The sequence below is a fragment of the Centruroides sculpturatus genome, unplaced genomic scaffold, assembly GCF_000671375.1.
Source record: "Centruroides sculpturatus isolate CEXI.00-Female unplaced genomic scaffold, Cexi_2.0 scaffold793, whole genome shotgun sequence".
In the NCBI taxonomy this organism is placed as follows: Eukaryota; Metazoa; Arthropoda; class Arachnida; order Scorpiones; family Buthidae; genus Centruroides; species Centruroides sculpturatus.
The window spans coordinates 350,529-367,213 of NW_019385190.1; the positions used below are offsets into that span (position 1 = coordinate 350,529).

Here is a 16,685-nt window from a genome sequence, read left to right on the forward strand (position 1 = left end):
TGGATTGCTAATAAATACATTTAAACAATCAGAATAATTTATAAATCAAATAACTGTTGCCAGATTACATTGTTTATTAATAGGTCATATTATAGTTCAAATGTAATTTAACAATAGTTGTGTATTGCTTATTCATTTTATATATTATACTAAAAAATTTATATGAATATACTTGAAATTTGGATATGTATTATATTATTATAATTGAGTTTAACAGAATGCTACTTACGCCAGATCTTTCTGTAAGCAAGTTAATAGATTTATTTTTGGAAATACTGTAGGTTTACTTTTGGTGCCATAATTTGGAAATTACGAGTTTTCAGATAGAAAATTGGCAACCCTTCCCAATGACAGACAGAATAACTTATTAGAGAGGTTGCGGCCGATGTTTTCATCATGAAAACGTGTACATCAGACGTTCAGTGCCGCTTTCCTGTATGCCTAGAAGTTTGACAATGGTGTTTGGATAGTCAGTGGAATCATGCTCGACATTCCAAACACCATTGTCAAACTTCTAGGCTTACAGGAAGGCGGCACTGAACGTCCGACATACACGTTTTCGCGATAAAAACGTCAGCCGCAACCTCTCTATTGTTACAATAACTAGATAGATATCCTGTTCTTAAGATGGCACGAGAATCTTAAGAAGAGAGTAGTATTGTTTTATTTGTATATGTGACCGCAGGGTCGGTATCTCTTTGATACCCTGTCAGGATGACACCACTGTGTCCCTTAACGGACACAGAAAAAAGTTATTGGCCGTTTATTCTGTTACGCGAACGGTCGCATTTGTGGACTTTTAGTTCCAGGATGGAGGCGTACCAAGAGAACCAGAGGAATTACACTCTAACTCATCTAGACATAATACCCGTTTATTGTTCATACTATTTACAATCGCAATAGCTCTCACATATATATATTGGCTCAATTTAGTTATGTGGATTTTTCTAGAAAGGAAAAATCCATTTCCAACTTTAAAAATGACAAAAAGTATAGTTTTTAGTAATAAGTTTTAAAAGTTTTTTATTGAAATTATTTAGTTTCCATAATTAAGCCTAAGATTTATTCACAGAAAATATCTGATGGTTTAAGTAGTTTTTTAATATCATCAGTATTAAGAGGCAAAATTTCTTAAAACCTAACAAAAACAATGTTATAAACATAAGGTTAAGTTTAAACAGGTTTTTTTTTTATAAAGACTTAATACTTACAAAATTAAGTGGCAAAATTTTTCAGTATCAAAACTTTCAAAAGACAGCATCAATTAAAGTAATGCAGTTTCTTAGTTTTTATTACATTATTTACATCTTGAATTTTAACTTTAGAAGTACTAGCCAGAACCCATTAATATATGGTTTGACAGAGTATGACTTGTCAATTAGTTCACTGTCACAAACATCAGAATTTTGAATCATATTCATACTGAATAAAAATCTCAAAATATTTTAATGGATTCTATTCATTTCTTTTTTATTTCCTTAACTTTACAAAATTCATATGTGAAGGGAATAAAGATTTTTTTAAATTAATTTCTAAATAAGAGAAATAATTTTATTTAAAATTCAGATATTTTACTTTAATCAGTTCATAATTTTTACACATTACTCTCACTGAATACAATATTCTTAATAGATAGCCTGTTTCTATTTGAACAAGCCCAAAGTATATTTTAAAAAATGTATTTTTGTTTTGTTCAAATATTTTTAGTTTAGAATTGTTACTTAAATATATAATAGATAATTTAAATATATATATTCAAGTATTGTGTTGATTTGATAAATATAAAGCCTCCAAATTATATAGAAAGAATAGACACCAAACGAAAATTTGGTATTCTGTTATGGAAATAATTTATGAAATCAGTTTATTCTAAAAAGTATCGTAAAAAGATTTTTATGGAAAATTTTCACATTTTAAAAGTGGTTATGTTTAAAGTTCTTGTTAAAACTAACAACATGCAATTGCTATCAGTTTTAACCAGAACTACCATATATCTGTGCAGATAAGATGATGATCAGATAAGACAAGGTATAAATTTTCATCAAAGTTTTATAGTTTTAGCATATATCTGTCCTATAAGACAACCCCCAAACTATCAATGGCTTATGAATTTAGTTTAGATCAGCGATCATCATCTGGATAATAATACTGTATAGCATATATGGAATTATTCAAATGAACAAATTTTATTATCTTTCATCTGGCAGCACTGCCTTGGATTGTTGCAAACATTCACAGTGATTTGGGCATTTGGGTAATGAACTTGACTATTCACAAAAACGTCGTATGGATTATTCTATTTTGTGGACATACCCTACTGTACTAGTAAATAATTATGGTTTGTCGTTTTTTTTATAATGGTTTTAATTTATATAAATTTCAATCTAATTTTTTTGTATTTGTCCTATAAGACGACCCCGGATTTTGGGGTCTTTTTTTATGATTCAACTATCGTCTTATCTGTGCAGATATACGGTAATTGCAGTTATCATCATCAGAAATGTGAAACTGAGTTTTAAAAGACAACCTGAGTGTCTATTTACCTGAAATTAATGATAACTATAACCAGAACTCTTAAAAGACTTTGCTTTAATCAGTGTATTTTAACTAACATGTTTTTAGTACATGCTAATTCTGCTATTATCTGCAGTCTAATACAGCAGTGTACTGTATGCTATATAAAAAATTGTTTCTTTAAAGCATTTGCAATTAAATGTATGTGTGTATATATTATATATGTATTTGTACTTTTGAGTTTGTGATTCAAGCTTGAACTGGATTTTATTTTTATGAAATAGATAGACATTAAATTATAAAACTCCAATGATAATGCATTTTTTCTTATATATGTAGTTATGTGAAAGAACTTATTGATATTAGATATTGTATAGTTATTTTGAAATTTGATTTTCTGTCACTTAGTCTTTATTTTTGATACGAATGCTGTTTGGAGTATTATATTTTTATATAGAACCTTTTTAAGGAAGAGTAGTATTACATTAAATTTTAAATTGACAGAAAGTTAAAATTGATAAAGAAAATTAATTGTACAATATTGAAGAGAAATTCTGCTCATATAAAATTGATATGGTAGGTTTGCATAAAGCCATGATAAATATTTTTTTTTGTAACAACTTCCAAAGATTAATAGAAACTTTTATAAAAATAAACAAGTTTTTAATTAAAAAATTTAAATAAAATCTAAATCAGTGCTTGAACCAGTTATTATTTATGAAATTGGTGATAATATTTTCTGTATTAAAAAATTGTATTTTTATTATTTTAGGAACCTAAACCCGATCCATGGATTTTTCATATAAAAAATTACGAATCATCTTTAAATTATTTTAATACATATTGGAATAAGAAATTATCTTTTGAAGAAACTAATTTTAAAAATTGCACAGATAAAAAATTAGTACCATTAATTGAAAAGTTAAAAAATTTTGAATCATCTACTTCATGTCATCATCAAAAATATCATTCTTTAAAAAATATTAGTGGTGGTAATTTTGAAAGATATTGCAAGAATAATAAATTTGCTAAAAGTAAATACTTTACAAAAAGTATAAAAACTAATTCTAGCCAAATTTATCCAATTAGCAGGAAAAAACTTTGTAAAATAAATTTTAAAAGTTTAAATATGAAAAAAACAACACAGACAAAAATGACAAAATTTTTAAAATATGAAAAAATAAATGAAGCAAAAGAACCAAAAACTGTTGAAACGAATCTATCTGATGATGATAAACTAACTGAAAACCCAGTGCCTTCTGATCAAATAACTAAAAGTATTAAACTTCGTAAATCAATCATAACTTCATTAGAAGATTTAAATTCCATTTCATTTTCATCATCATCAGATTTTGAAGATGAAACAAACAGTCCATCAACTCTGAAAAACTCAAGATTAAATTTATGGGAGTTTTATTTAAAACGAACTCCTTGCACAATGCCTTTAATTTATCCATACAAGGTAAGGAAAATACTAAATTTCAATATGTGTATATGTGTATGTATGTATGTATATATATATATATATATACATACACACCATTTATGAGTTATATACTCATAAATGCAAGATATATATAGAAATTCAGTATTCGGTTAATGATTTAATTTTAAAAGAGATTAATTATTTTCATTTTGAAATTGTAAATAACTGTAACATGATTTACAAAATATTAACTTTTTTTTTAATAGAGTGAAAGGGAAATATGTGAGGAAATTGCATCTAAAGGAAAATTACAGTATTTTCAAGAAAATGAAGAAGAATCAAGTTTACAAATTCCATCCATTTTTACTTCTTCAATAAAAGAGGAAGAATATGCAGAAGCTATATATTTTGCAAATTGTCTACTCTCTTTAGAAACATATCCATCATATCAAATATTAAATGTTATAATAATTGAAATATTACAGGTAATTTAATGCATTTACTTATATTTGTTATATTTAATATTTATTATATTAAATTTATTTTTATTGATAAATTTGACATCTTACTGAAATATTCATTTTACAAATTTAGAAGTTCAATCTGTACAGTAGTTATTATTTTTTTTTTTACATCAGATATTCTCTATTAGTATATTAAAAAATTATTTATAAAGTAAAAGTTATATTAAAAATAATTTGCAAATTTAACCTAAGTTATCAGTTTGATTTACAATGCTTTCTTTTCTGTAACTTTTTAAATACAGGTAACCCCCCATATAACATAGGAGTTACATTCCAAAAAATTGTCGTGTTATGCAAATCTGACTTATACAAAACAAAAAACTAGTGCAAAAAGGGAGGTTAGGTTCCAAAAATTAAAAAACATGCTGTTAAATCCTTATTTAAAATGGATTTAATATTCATTTTTTCATAGGTAAAATACTTATTTATTATTTAAGTAAATATTTTTACCAGAGGATTATTCATCCTATATGATGATCTCAGCATGAGCATCATCAACTGGTAACAGTTTTTGGGTGCGTTCGTTAATAGCGGTCGCTCTGCAGCAGGAATGCGCTGCTGTTTGTAGGCATTTAGGAACAACAGTGAAAGAAAGATGGTGGCACCCGCACTAGTGATAGTATCATGATGGAGGAATCTATAATTCTAAAATGAGCTTTTAGACACAAAATAAGGGTCCCAATTGTAATATTTAACCATTAAATGGATTATTTGTTGAAAGAGCATTCATAGTAGCCACGAAAACAATTAGAATGCTTGTGAGGAGTTACGCGGAGGTATAAAAGAGCACACCCTTTATTACATTTCATATTGTATGAGGGTTTTACCCAATTCTTGAACCGTGTTAGAGTGAATCCGTGCTATAGAAGTGCCGTATTATACGGGGTTACCTATATAGCAGAATATCAGTTGTCTTAATATGTAATTTGGTCATGTTGAAGAAGTGGTTCATAAACAGCATATTCAGAGGTCACTCTAGAAAATTAAAAATTTTGCCAACCATTTGCCAGTTTTTAATTTTTTTTGTCACTTCAAATTATTCATTGCCACCAGTTTTGCTTACAAATTAATGTAGGTGCTGTTAGCTTTATCAGTTTGGTGTCTGGAAAACAACGTAACATGTTAAACTGTTACTTACAAGAAAGAAGAGGACTGGATGTTTGGGTTTCCGATTCAAACAAAACTTGGCAAGCATGTAACTGTGAACACAAATAGCTCCTTGTTCAAATAGTAGGACCCACTTTTCAAGTGTTTTCGAAAACTGGGCCTGTGAAAATTTAGTGTTTAGTTTATAAGTCATTGGAAGTTTCCTATCTGAGTGGCAAGAACTGAGTGCATAAGATGCTAAGCACTTAACCTAAATGATGTAGGTTCAAGTTTTTGGAATTTTAATTTAGTTGTTTTATCTGTAACCTAGTAATTTTATTATTATATTGCATTATTATCTTTATTATTACTATTATTATTCCTCACATTGAGAGCTTATAAAAGAAAACATTAAAAATTGTGACATCATTTCCTGATTAGCAAAAACAAGTTTCTGTAGATTTTAACTTTTTTATATTGTTAAACAAGATTTTTATTTCTTCATATTTATTTTCAGATATGGTGGTATTGTGATATTTGAAGTGTAACGAACATGATTGTATGAGGAAATTGCCCATAATATTAAGAATTAAAAAAATAAAACATTGTCACTATGCTACCCTATTTTCATATTGCTTTTTTCATCCATGTACGGTAGTACAAGTATATATTGTTTGAGATGCATCAAATGAGAGCATTTTGTAGTGTGTAGGAAAGTATATGATTGGTCTGTGATGTCTGATTGTCTTTCAATATAGTTTACACTCTACATACAATCACAGAATTAATTATGATGATTTATTAACAAAAATACTAAGTGTTGATTTGAAGTTTAATACAATTAAAGTGTGTTGTATTGTGTTACAATACATATGCAGACAAAATAATTAAGTATTCATAGACATGTTATATTATGATAGATACTTATATGCAGCCTTAGTAACCATATCACATTATCACCATTATTTTTTATACTTGATTTATGATCAAATTTTCTAAACAAACATTGTATATTGTCAAAAAAATAGGATTTGTTTGTCTTTTCTATCAAATAAAAGCTCATCATTCAACAGTTGAGATAAACCTAGAGTAGCCAGATGCCCCAGATTTTTTAACTCCCATCTTGTGACAGGATGACTATATTCTAAAAATTGTACGTACAATGAATTATCTTTCTCTTTTTCCACATTTTAAACGTATTTCTATCATTGGTAGAGTTAAAATACATATCTTGCATGTCATGGAATTGAAGCATTCCAGTATCTTTCAGGAAGAAATTATTTTGTCCATGATTTTATCCCCAAGTACAGTACCTGGAAACTCTAGATGAACATACACTAGTGTGTATGTATATATATATATATATATATTTATTTATTTATTTATTTATTCTGTATATATATGCATACACTAGCTAGAAATTTTCCCGTCAAATATGACATAATACTTTTTATAAGAAAGTAGAGATTGAAGAATCGAGAAGAGTAGAGATTTTAAGATTATTCAAGAAGAGTTGCTAATATTTCTATAAATTAAGTAGTTTATACTATCTGTTGTAATATAAAAAAACAACAAAACAATTTTACTTGGAATGGACAAAAGTAATAGGAGTTAAAGAGACTTACGCATAAACAGATGATGGCCTTTATATTAAAGTAATGTTAAAACACTGTATTGGTTTTTAAAAGGTTTCCTTGTTGTCTTCCTTTAGTAATAGACACCTTAATATAGTTTTGGTTTCTTGAACAGGATAAAGCAACATAGAGTTGACCAATTTTACTCTTATGCTTTCCCCTAAGCATTTTTTTTTCAACAAAATAGCAAGTCTTTTTAATTCCACATTAATAAAAAAAAAAAAAGATAAATTGTACATATGTTAGTTAGATGAGCAGTAACACTTTTTAAATAACAGGCTCATTAGATCATTACTTCTGATTGGATAATAGAATGTCACATAGTCACTATGGAAAGATTATTCTAAAAATTTGTTATAGAAGTAATACAATGCTGCTATCTTTTTTTTAAAGTTTAAATTTAATGAAGTAAATTTAAAATATGCCATTTGCCAAAATATTTAAAAATGCAACTTAAATTAATTTAAAGGAAATTCTGTCATCAAGCATGAACTAAACGAGGTCACTGACGTCACTGCAATGTAAATGCAATCACTGATCTAAAAGCAATAAAGTGTTTATTCTATAGCTAATATTTCTGCAAAATAAGTAGTCTATACTTTCCATCAGAACATAAAATGAATACAACCAAAATTTCATCTGGATTGGACAAAAATTGCAAGAATTATAAGAAATTTGCATGCACGATGGTTTTTACATTATTAATATATAATATATTCGAAAGCTGTGTTTTTTTTAAGTTCTGATGGTCCATAAAACAAAGACAAGTGTAAATAACAAAAAGAATTTATCATCAAAAGTAGTTAAGTACAAAAATGGTTACTTTTTGACATAATCACTGTGAAGATTGGGGAATTTGTCATATCTGTGGACGAGCTTTTCCATACCCTTGTCATAGAATGTTGCTGCCAGTGAATTGAGATGGCCTTAACAACATTGTTTTGAAGATTGTCGTTAGTAGAGCTGAAAGTTTTCGCTAGATTTTGGGCCTAAAATCGCCAATTTTTTGCCTTAAATTCACCCAAAAAATTGCCAGTTATTTATTTCAAAAACGAGTTAAAACAAATTACACTTAGATATTTCAAATGATCCTCGCTTAAACTATGATGTCGATCACTCAATATCGATGAATACAATGAGAACGAACATTCAACATCGACTGCAACTAAAGGAGCGTATTCGCTATTAACTTTATCACTTAAGTTTATTTGTTTTCTGAAACCGTGTTTTTGTATTTATTGACTATTGAACACAAGACTGTGTTATTAATGAAACACTTGGCGTTATTCCTCTTTATTCAGTTGATACGGGTACTTTTACACGTTTCGGGCGCTTAGCCCCTCATCAGTCAACATTAAACACACAATTTATGCAATGACACTTATACAGCACAAGTTCACATTCTCCTTACTGGGAGGATAAGTTGACTACATCAACTGTATAAAACCTACATACATTGCTAAGTAGCGCAATACATCTTCCATCTTCTTACTAAAGTTGATGAATATATTGGCTAATTCCTTTCCAAGATTGATGGATATATTAGGCTGGTTTCTTTCAATTTTTCTTTTGCACATTACAGAATCAGATAAACTTAACTTACTATAACAAAATTTGTTCATTATACAATATTGAGCCTGGTTTCTAATTTGCATTTTTAACCATTTACGACAGTCGGAATTTACATAACATTTGGAATAGCCAAAAACAGCCAAATAAACGGAATTCACTAAAATATCTTTAAAAAAATTCTTAAAAAAATTTTTTATTTTTACAATATTTTTAACCAATCTTTGCTTACTTTTACACTTAGATTCCTATTTATACAATTTTTGGAGTTTATAATAGCCACACTTTCTTTAAATTTCCTACTATATGTATTCTTTTCTTTATATAAGATTTTTACATTAGCTTTATCTATATTACAGAGTTATGTAAATCCAAATGTTTTGAAAATGCAAAAGAAATTGTTTCTGGTTATCCTATATTTTCTCAAAAATTGGAAAAAGTTTTGTCAACTAATCCTGATCTTATCAAATTTACATCTTTTGATATAAATTTAAGTTTATATCAAGACACCCAGTGAGCCGTAATTGGTTCTGGAGGAAGATTACTAACTCCAATTGCATTCTTAAAATCATTTTGTCTTTCTCTTGACTTCACAAAAAACTTGTTCATTTCTAATATAAGCGAATTTGTTAATTTGTACTCATTCTGAATCCTAAATGCAATGTTATGTAAGGCATGAGCGAGACACGTGACGTGATGTACATTTGGAAAAATCAATGAATTTTTCTTAATCTCACTTACTGCCTTCATCATGTATTTTGCTTGATCTGTTACTATTAACTTCAGTTTTGAATATTTTAAATCATTTGGCCACAATTTTCTAGACACATTGAGTATACATTCTTGTATTATAATGTTGTCAACTGTTGAGTGAAATGTCACATCAATTAACATTGATTTTGCTTTCTCACCATTCAATTTTTTTACAAGCACGTTGACCACTTTACGTTGCACTAGTTTCGTCAACAATGAAATAGACATCATGTCCATTAATTTTGCCCTTAATTTTTTCTGTTATTGAATTGAAGATAGTTTTTTTATGTGCCTGCAGTGCTAAAAAATAAAAAACTCAATGAGACTTCGAATAAAATCATATTTCAGCTAAATTATGAGCACAATTGCAAACAGCAGCATCAATTTCAATAAAATAAATGTTTCATTAAAAAACTAATTACAATAAAAAAATACCTGGAACACTTTTGATTGGCTTCTTCATATATTTCTCAAGAAACAATCTCAGTTTTTGTTGTTTAATTTTTCAAGCGGAATATCTGCACTGGTGAATGCTTTAACCATTTCTTTATCAAAATCGCTTCCATTTTCAAACAACAATGTTTGTGACTGTAGCGTGTTATGTTTCTTGTGTTTTGCACTGTTCAGATGTTCCAAAAGTCGTTTCTTAATTGTATCACGTTCGTAGTTGACATGTGTAGAGCACTTAACACAGAGAATTGTTTTTTGGTATGGCGAAATATATTGCCGCCTAATTCCTTAATCACGGAATCAATTTTAAACTCAATTGACTGTTCTCTAGACATTTTTGCACAGAGCACATGGGAAACTAACGATTTCGCCACCTATCACCAAATTCACCAGTTTGGGTGAAAATCGCTGATTTTCGCCAAAAAATCTTAGTGATATTGAGACCGGATTTTTAAATTAGTACTAATTGAAAGATGCTCATTCCAGGCGAATATAGCTGAGAAATTCGCCAAAAGCGAAAATTTTCAGCTCTAGTCATTAGTCAAATCTCTGCCCTGCTAGCTATGTTTTCAGTTCAGGAAAGAGGTGGAAGTCTGCACACATTAAAAAGTTTTAAGCTGGGTGGAAGTCTTCACCACCTTTAAACATCTAGCACAGTGTTTTTCAACCTGTGGGTCGCGACCCCAGGGGGGTCGCAAAGCCTTACACGGGGGTCGCGGGTGTAAGAAAAGACAAGTGTTTATAGGTCCTACACTACAATAAAAAAAACTAGAATTTCAGTGAGAAGGCTGTGCCTGTTTATTTTACAGTACAATTGGTTTTTCAATTGATATTTAAAGAAAGAAAATTAAATACGTAGTTTTTAAAATCACTGATATAGTTTAAATGTGGCCCAGGGGGGTCGCCAGAATTTTTTAACTTGTAAAGGGGTCGCGTATTCAAGAAGGTTGAAAAACACTGATCTAGCATATAGCCCTGATTTAGCACCAAGTGACTTTCAGTCTACATGTGTATGTATCTATATATATATAATCTGTTTGTATTTTTAAGTAAGTCTAGTTTTATTTACAATTGAGTAGTTTAACTACTCTGTTGAAAATTAAGCTTTGAATTATTTATACATTTTTTGGAAAATTTAAAAAAGAAATCTAGAATATTATTTGATGAACTTAAATTATCTGTTATGAATAAGAGAAAGATATTAATAATTAGTTTTGAGGTTCTGTTGTCCAGGACCTCACAATGAATTTTTACCTTTACACTCCTCCCATAATAACTTTGTAGAAAGAAAAATAGATTTTTATTAAACTTTATTTCTCAAGTTTGAATTTATGAGCAACTTCAAACTGTACAATTGAATAATTGTCTGAAAAAAGTATACACACCATTTAACTTAAGACAAAGATGATCTTAAGATCAACGATCATTTCAATTGGGATTGAATTCAGCATTTAAATGCCAATGTTGGACTTCTCATGACCTGAGGAGGTCTCTTATTTCCTCTAGAAACAGGTGAGAGACCAATTGGGTCTTCAGGAGGACAATTTGAGAACAATCTGAATGTGAGATTGGGGTCTGAAAAACATGGGGGTGCTCCTTTTGTCCAGTTACAAAAGAGCTTCCATGCTTGCTATCATCTTTTTATCTAATTGTCATTGCTGCTAATTTCCTTCAATGCCATGAACTTTTGATTTATTCCTATTCCGCTGTTGTATTTTCTTCACTACTAATTTCCTTCACCCTCTGTAGGACTTTGTGTGTACTTCTCTTTGACTAGGCTTGACAGTTATTTTCAAATCATGGATCCCAGATACTGTAACATCTCTAATCAAGTGAAGTTTTGATTGTTTTTAGGGACACTAGTTGACTCATGGACTTTTATGAGGAAAAAAAATTGTTAATAAATAGCTTTTACAACATAAAAATGAGTCTTTCATCCTGAGTTTATGCATCCACATGTGTAACTCCCTTCTATTTGCTCCATGCAGTTAAGAGCCCTTTTCAAATACATTAAAAACTAAATGCTTTGTTTTGATATATGATGAAGTGAGATCATAGGACAGTCACATGATCTTACATCATCATATACCAGTCATGGGAAAATGCTGCTCTTATTGAGTTACATGCAGCTCTTGCTGAAAGTGTTAATTTCTGCTTTTTATTATTATTTTTACAATTTTATTTCCACAGTTTTGTGAAAATATGTTTATTAAAAAAATTCAATATTTGTTTTATATTATATTTATATTATGTAATAAAATCATGGTACAGAACTGCGGCTCCCATGCAATTTGCAAAACCTACATTTCGACTCCCACTGAACTCTTGCTTGCCCATCCCTGTCATATACACTATACTTGGTCTTGGCCAAAACTGTTACTGAATTATTTAGTGATTTCAGAACTTAAAAAGATGTAGATCTGTTTCTTTGCAGACACACTAAGGTGACATATATCAACACTTGGCAACTTATTGACTATTTATTCAGTTTCATCAGAATCAAAAGATGTAGATCATTTAGGATGCCTTCCACACTAACTTCTCAATGATGATAAATACATTTTATGGAAAACAATACAAACAATATGTACTATTTTTCATATTCATGATTTTGTTTTATCTTTGTATGGTTATATTTATTATTCTTTTAATAATCATATTAGTTAANTATTATATATATATATTATAATATATACTTTAATATGACATTCATGCTCAGCTGATACTGATTGTTGTTATTATTTATTTACATTTATATGTAACTATTAATATAAAAAGAAATTTTGTAATAATCTACTTTTAAAAATTAACACTTTTTTAACTTTTTAAAATAACTGCTCATAATATTAATATTAAAATATATTATTTTTATTTAATATAGAAAGCTGAAGATCCACACCTTGCAAATAAAGCTTATTCATTTCTTTGTGAAGTTTTATGTCTTCATCCTCCAATTAATAAAAACAGTAGACAATATTACATGAAAGCATTATTTTATGAGAATGAAAATTCAGCTTGGAATTCTTTGGAAGAAGTCATTGAGTGAGTTTATTAATTTTAAATGCAAAATAAAAATTATTTCATATTACTAAAATTATAATAGCAGAATTATTAATTCTGTGCCATTTGCATATACATAAACTGGCTTAAAACCTTTGTGTGACAATGGTGCATATATGCAGTAATCAGTATTTAAGTAATTTACGGATAATATGTCATTTTCAAGCTTAGCTGAATATAATTTTGCTACAGTATATACTCAAATACTTTTATTTATAAAATTTATATGTAAAATGTTAAATTCATCATTGTAAAATTCACTTTTTAAGATACTAAATTTATAAATATAAATAAATAATTGAATATTAATTTATTATTGCTGGAATTCAAATAATAAAAGGTTATAATAATAGCAAAAAGATTAATATATTAATTATTTCTCAATTCATTATATCTTTTCTTAACTATTGGTTTATTGTGCATTCCACTAATAGATATTTTGAGAGATTTTTCTAGTTTATCTTCTGTAATTTAGAAATGGATTTAAATAGCTAAATGAAAGATGGTACTAAAATAGCATTAAAAACTTTAATTTTTAATGCTATTTAAAATATTTAATAAAGAAGTGCATTTAATGATTTGTAAAAGACATGTTAATATTATAAACCAATATAATCAAACTTTAGGTTTTGAACTTAATTTGTTGCTAAAAGTTGTTGGAAGACTGATTTGTTCTCAAACCAAAACAAATTTTCCCATAAACAATATAAAATGGATTAATCTGTTCCTGACTCTCAAAATAGTCTTTTTTATCTTTTTAGCTGTATTTCATGCATAAAAGTGTGTACAAATACAATATAATATTATATATCTCTACATCCATTTTATATACATATTAAAAGCAAAATGTTCCATCACTGCCAACAGAAACCAAAACCACCACTTTAAAAAAAGTGCTATAAATAGACTCAACATTGTTTATAAAATATAACCAAATCAATCAAGACCAACAACAAAGTACTTCATCTACACTTTCTGAAATATTATATTTCAATAGCTTTGATTCAAATTTTAAATTAATTAACTAATTTTGATTTTAATTCTAATTTTAGTGTAAAAACCTAAGTTATTATTATTTTATTATTTTTAGGTTTAATTAACTGGCTACCTGGTATTAATAAATATTAAATTAAATATTATTATTATAATATATAATAATGTTAATAAATTTTTGTTATTTAATTTGAGTTAAGCACCTTTAAACACAGATTCATGGATATTATTCATATTACACAAATGTCAATTAATGCAGTTTTGACATTAATTAATTTGATTTAAATTCAATTACAATGTGAACTGAAAAATAATAGTAGTATCTTACCCGTATTTGCATTGAAATCTAATTTGAATAATTGATGGTGTGTGTTGTGACATCTAATGATTCAAGGCAATCTTGATGCTACTAACTTATGAATTGGTAGTCCCATTATTGATTGGTTGGGCCATCGACTTTCTTTAATGCAGGAACTATGTGGAGTTGACAGTCTGTGTCACTTTAATCTGTAGCAGACTTTTGCTAAGTAGCTTGTTCAGCAACCAGGGCAAATATGACATTCAAAATTTTGTTCAAAAAGCAAGGTGTTCAAAACCAAGGTTTGACTGTATAAGTTTTTTTTAATAACTTTTGAAAAACAGTATTTAACTTTGTATCTGTAATTTATGTAAGATGCCTCATTACAATTCTCTTATTATATATATATATATAAAATAAGAGAATTGTAATTATATATATATCATTACAAAATAAATATATATCATATCTCCATATTTCAATAATAATGATTTATTATAATTCTTATTCTTACATTCTTTAAAAATGAATTTATAATTTATATATTTTTGTGACAAACTTTTATTATTATAAATAGTGGGAGCATTTTAACAACAACAAATGATTTCGCAGTGATTCCTCAATCTGTGAAAAATAATCAGTTGTTGTTTAATTTTATTTTGAGTGTTTTAGAAGAAGATATGCAGAATTTTTTAAAAAGGTAATAAAATTATTTCTTATAATTAATATTTTAGATAGTGTATTTAAATTATAATCTTAAAACATTTGTGTTCAAATCCTAATACTGCTAAAGTAATTTAAAAATTTCACTGTTGTTGAAAATTTAATACAATTAAATGTTTAAAACTAACAATGTTATTAAAACCATAAATTAATCACCAGATACATAGCCTAAAATAGATTTTTCATGTTTATTTTCAGGGTTTAAATATATTATTGCTTAAAACAGGCTTGTAAATAAGCTCAAATTCTTATTAGGTTTTTTCCATATTTATAAATACATTCAATTTTTAAATATCATTTATTATTAAATAAAGTAATTTCTGAGGTTTGTGTGTATACAGATGAACAAAAAATCAAATTTACCATTTAGTGTAAATAATATACAAATAAAGTGTTTTCTTGTGTAATTTTAACTTTAGAATTCTTTTTGAAATAAAATTTAAAATAATACATAATTTTTGAAAATAGTTTATTTTGAAACTATTTCTGTATCTATTTAAATATGCTTTGACATAATTTTTTTGAAGATAAACATACTTTTAATCTAAGTAACAAGCGTCTTTTTCTAAAAGTGCATTTACTATATTGTTTTAATTACTTAATAAAATTAAAATAAAATTTCAGAATTTAATTTCTGAATAAAATTTAGTAATATTAAATCTCTAATAATATATTAAAAATTCATTTGTTATTATATATAATTCTGTAAATAAATATTTGTATTTATTATTTAGTTCATCTTGTCCTCCCAAAGATATAAGAATGCATTGTACTTCTCCATTGATTGTTAATATTTTTTGGCCAAGAGCTGAAGTGGGTGCTGTAAATCATAATTGCAATGGATTATTTTCATTACTTGTTAAGTTGCTATCAAGCANGAGATAGGATGACTTTAAGGTTGCCTGTAAGATCTGTATTCTGTATCTTTATATACAGGATGTAAAAAATTTGAGAGGTTGTAGAGGGGTTAAATGTAAATAAATATTTGTATTTATTATTTAGTTCATCTTGTCCTCCCAAAGATATAAGAATGCATTGTACTTCTCCATTGATTGTTAATATTTTTTGGCCAAGAGCTGAAGTGGGTGCTGTAAATCATAATTGCAATGGATTATTTTCATTACTTGTTAAGTTGCTATCAAGCAGAATGTGTGAAAAAGAAAAAGTAAGAAAGCATCATATGTATTTGAACTATTTGTTAATATTAATTTCAGTTTAATTTTTTATTGTAAAGAAATGTAATGCGATAGCTGTTCTAGTATTCATTTTAAATAAACTTTAATAATACAGTGGAACCTCGGTATATGACCTTAATCCATTTCTGATGTTTGGACTTATACCAAACCAACCTTTCCCATAAGAAGTAATGTAAAAATGATTAATCCGTTCTCATGTAAAAAAAATGGCTGGCTTTAAACACCTCGCTTTCCTGGCTAGTTCCTGCTTGATTTTTCATGAGATCAGCATGTATCTTTTTAGCTGTCTCGCAAATAATTGCTTCTGATACAGTGTCTCCAGCACACTGTTTTTCAGTTATCCAAAGCAAAAACAATTTCTCAACATGATCTAATGTCTTTGATCTCTGTTTAGAAATTGATTTAACCCCTTTCGCAACATTAGCAGATTTAATAATGTCTTTATTTTTCACGATTGTC

General features: G+C 27.6%; 2 protein-coding genes across 2 annotated transcripts in view; both read left to right on the forward strand.

The window, feature by feature from the left end:
• LOC111635934 (SMC5-SMC6 complex localization factor protein 1-like) overlaps window positions 1-15,915 on the forward strand; it is an 87,054-nt gene extending 71,139 nt beyond the window's left edge. Inside the window, exons 6-10 of the mRNA XM_023381074.1 lie at window positions 3,287-3,976; window positions 4,207-4,425; window positions 12,838-12,998; window positions 14,885-15,007; window positions 15,765-15,915. Coding sequence (XP_023236842.1) covers window positions 3,287-3,976; window positions 4,207-4,425; window positions 12,838-12,998; window positions 14,885-15,007; window positions 15,765-15,915 — 1,344 coding nt within the window. The remainder of the gene's footprint in view (window positions 1-3,286; window positions 3,977-4,206; window positions 4,426-12,837; window positions 12,999-14,884; window positions 15,008-15,764) is intronic.
• Window positions 15,916-16,026: 111 nt separating this feature from the next.
• The window catches only part of LOC111635937, an 8,871-nt gene continuing 8,212 nt past the window's right edge, over window positions 16,027-16,685 (forward strand). Inside the window, exon 1 of the mRNA XM_023381078.1 lies at window positions 16,027-16,195. Within this exon, the coding sequence (XP_023236846.1) occupies window positions 16,061-16,195 (135 nt within the window). The 5' untranslated portion in view covers window positions 16,027-16,060. The remainder of the gene's footprint in view (window positions 16,196-16,685) is intronic.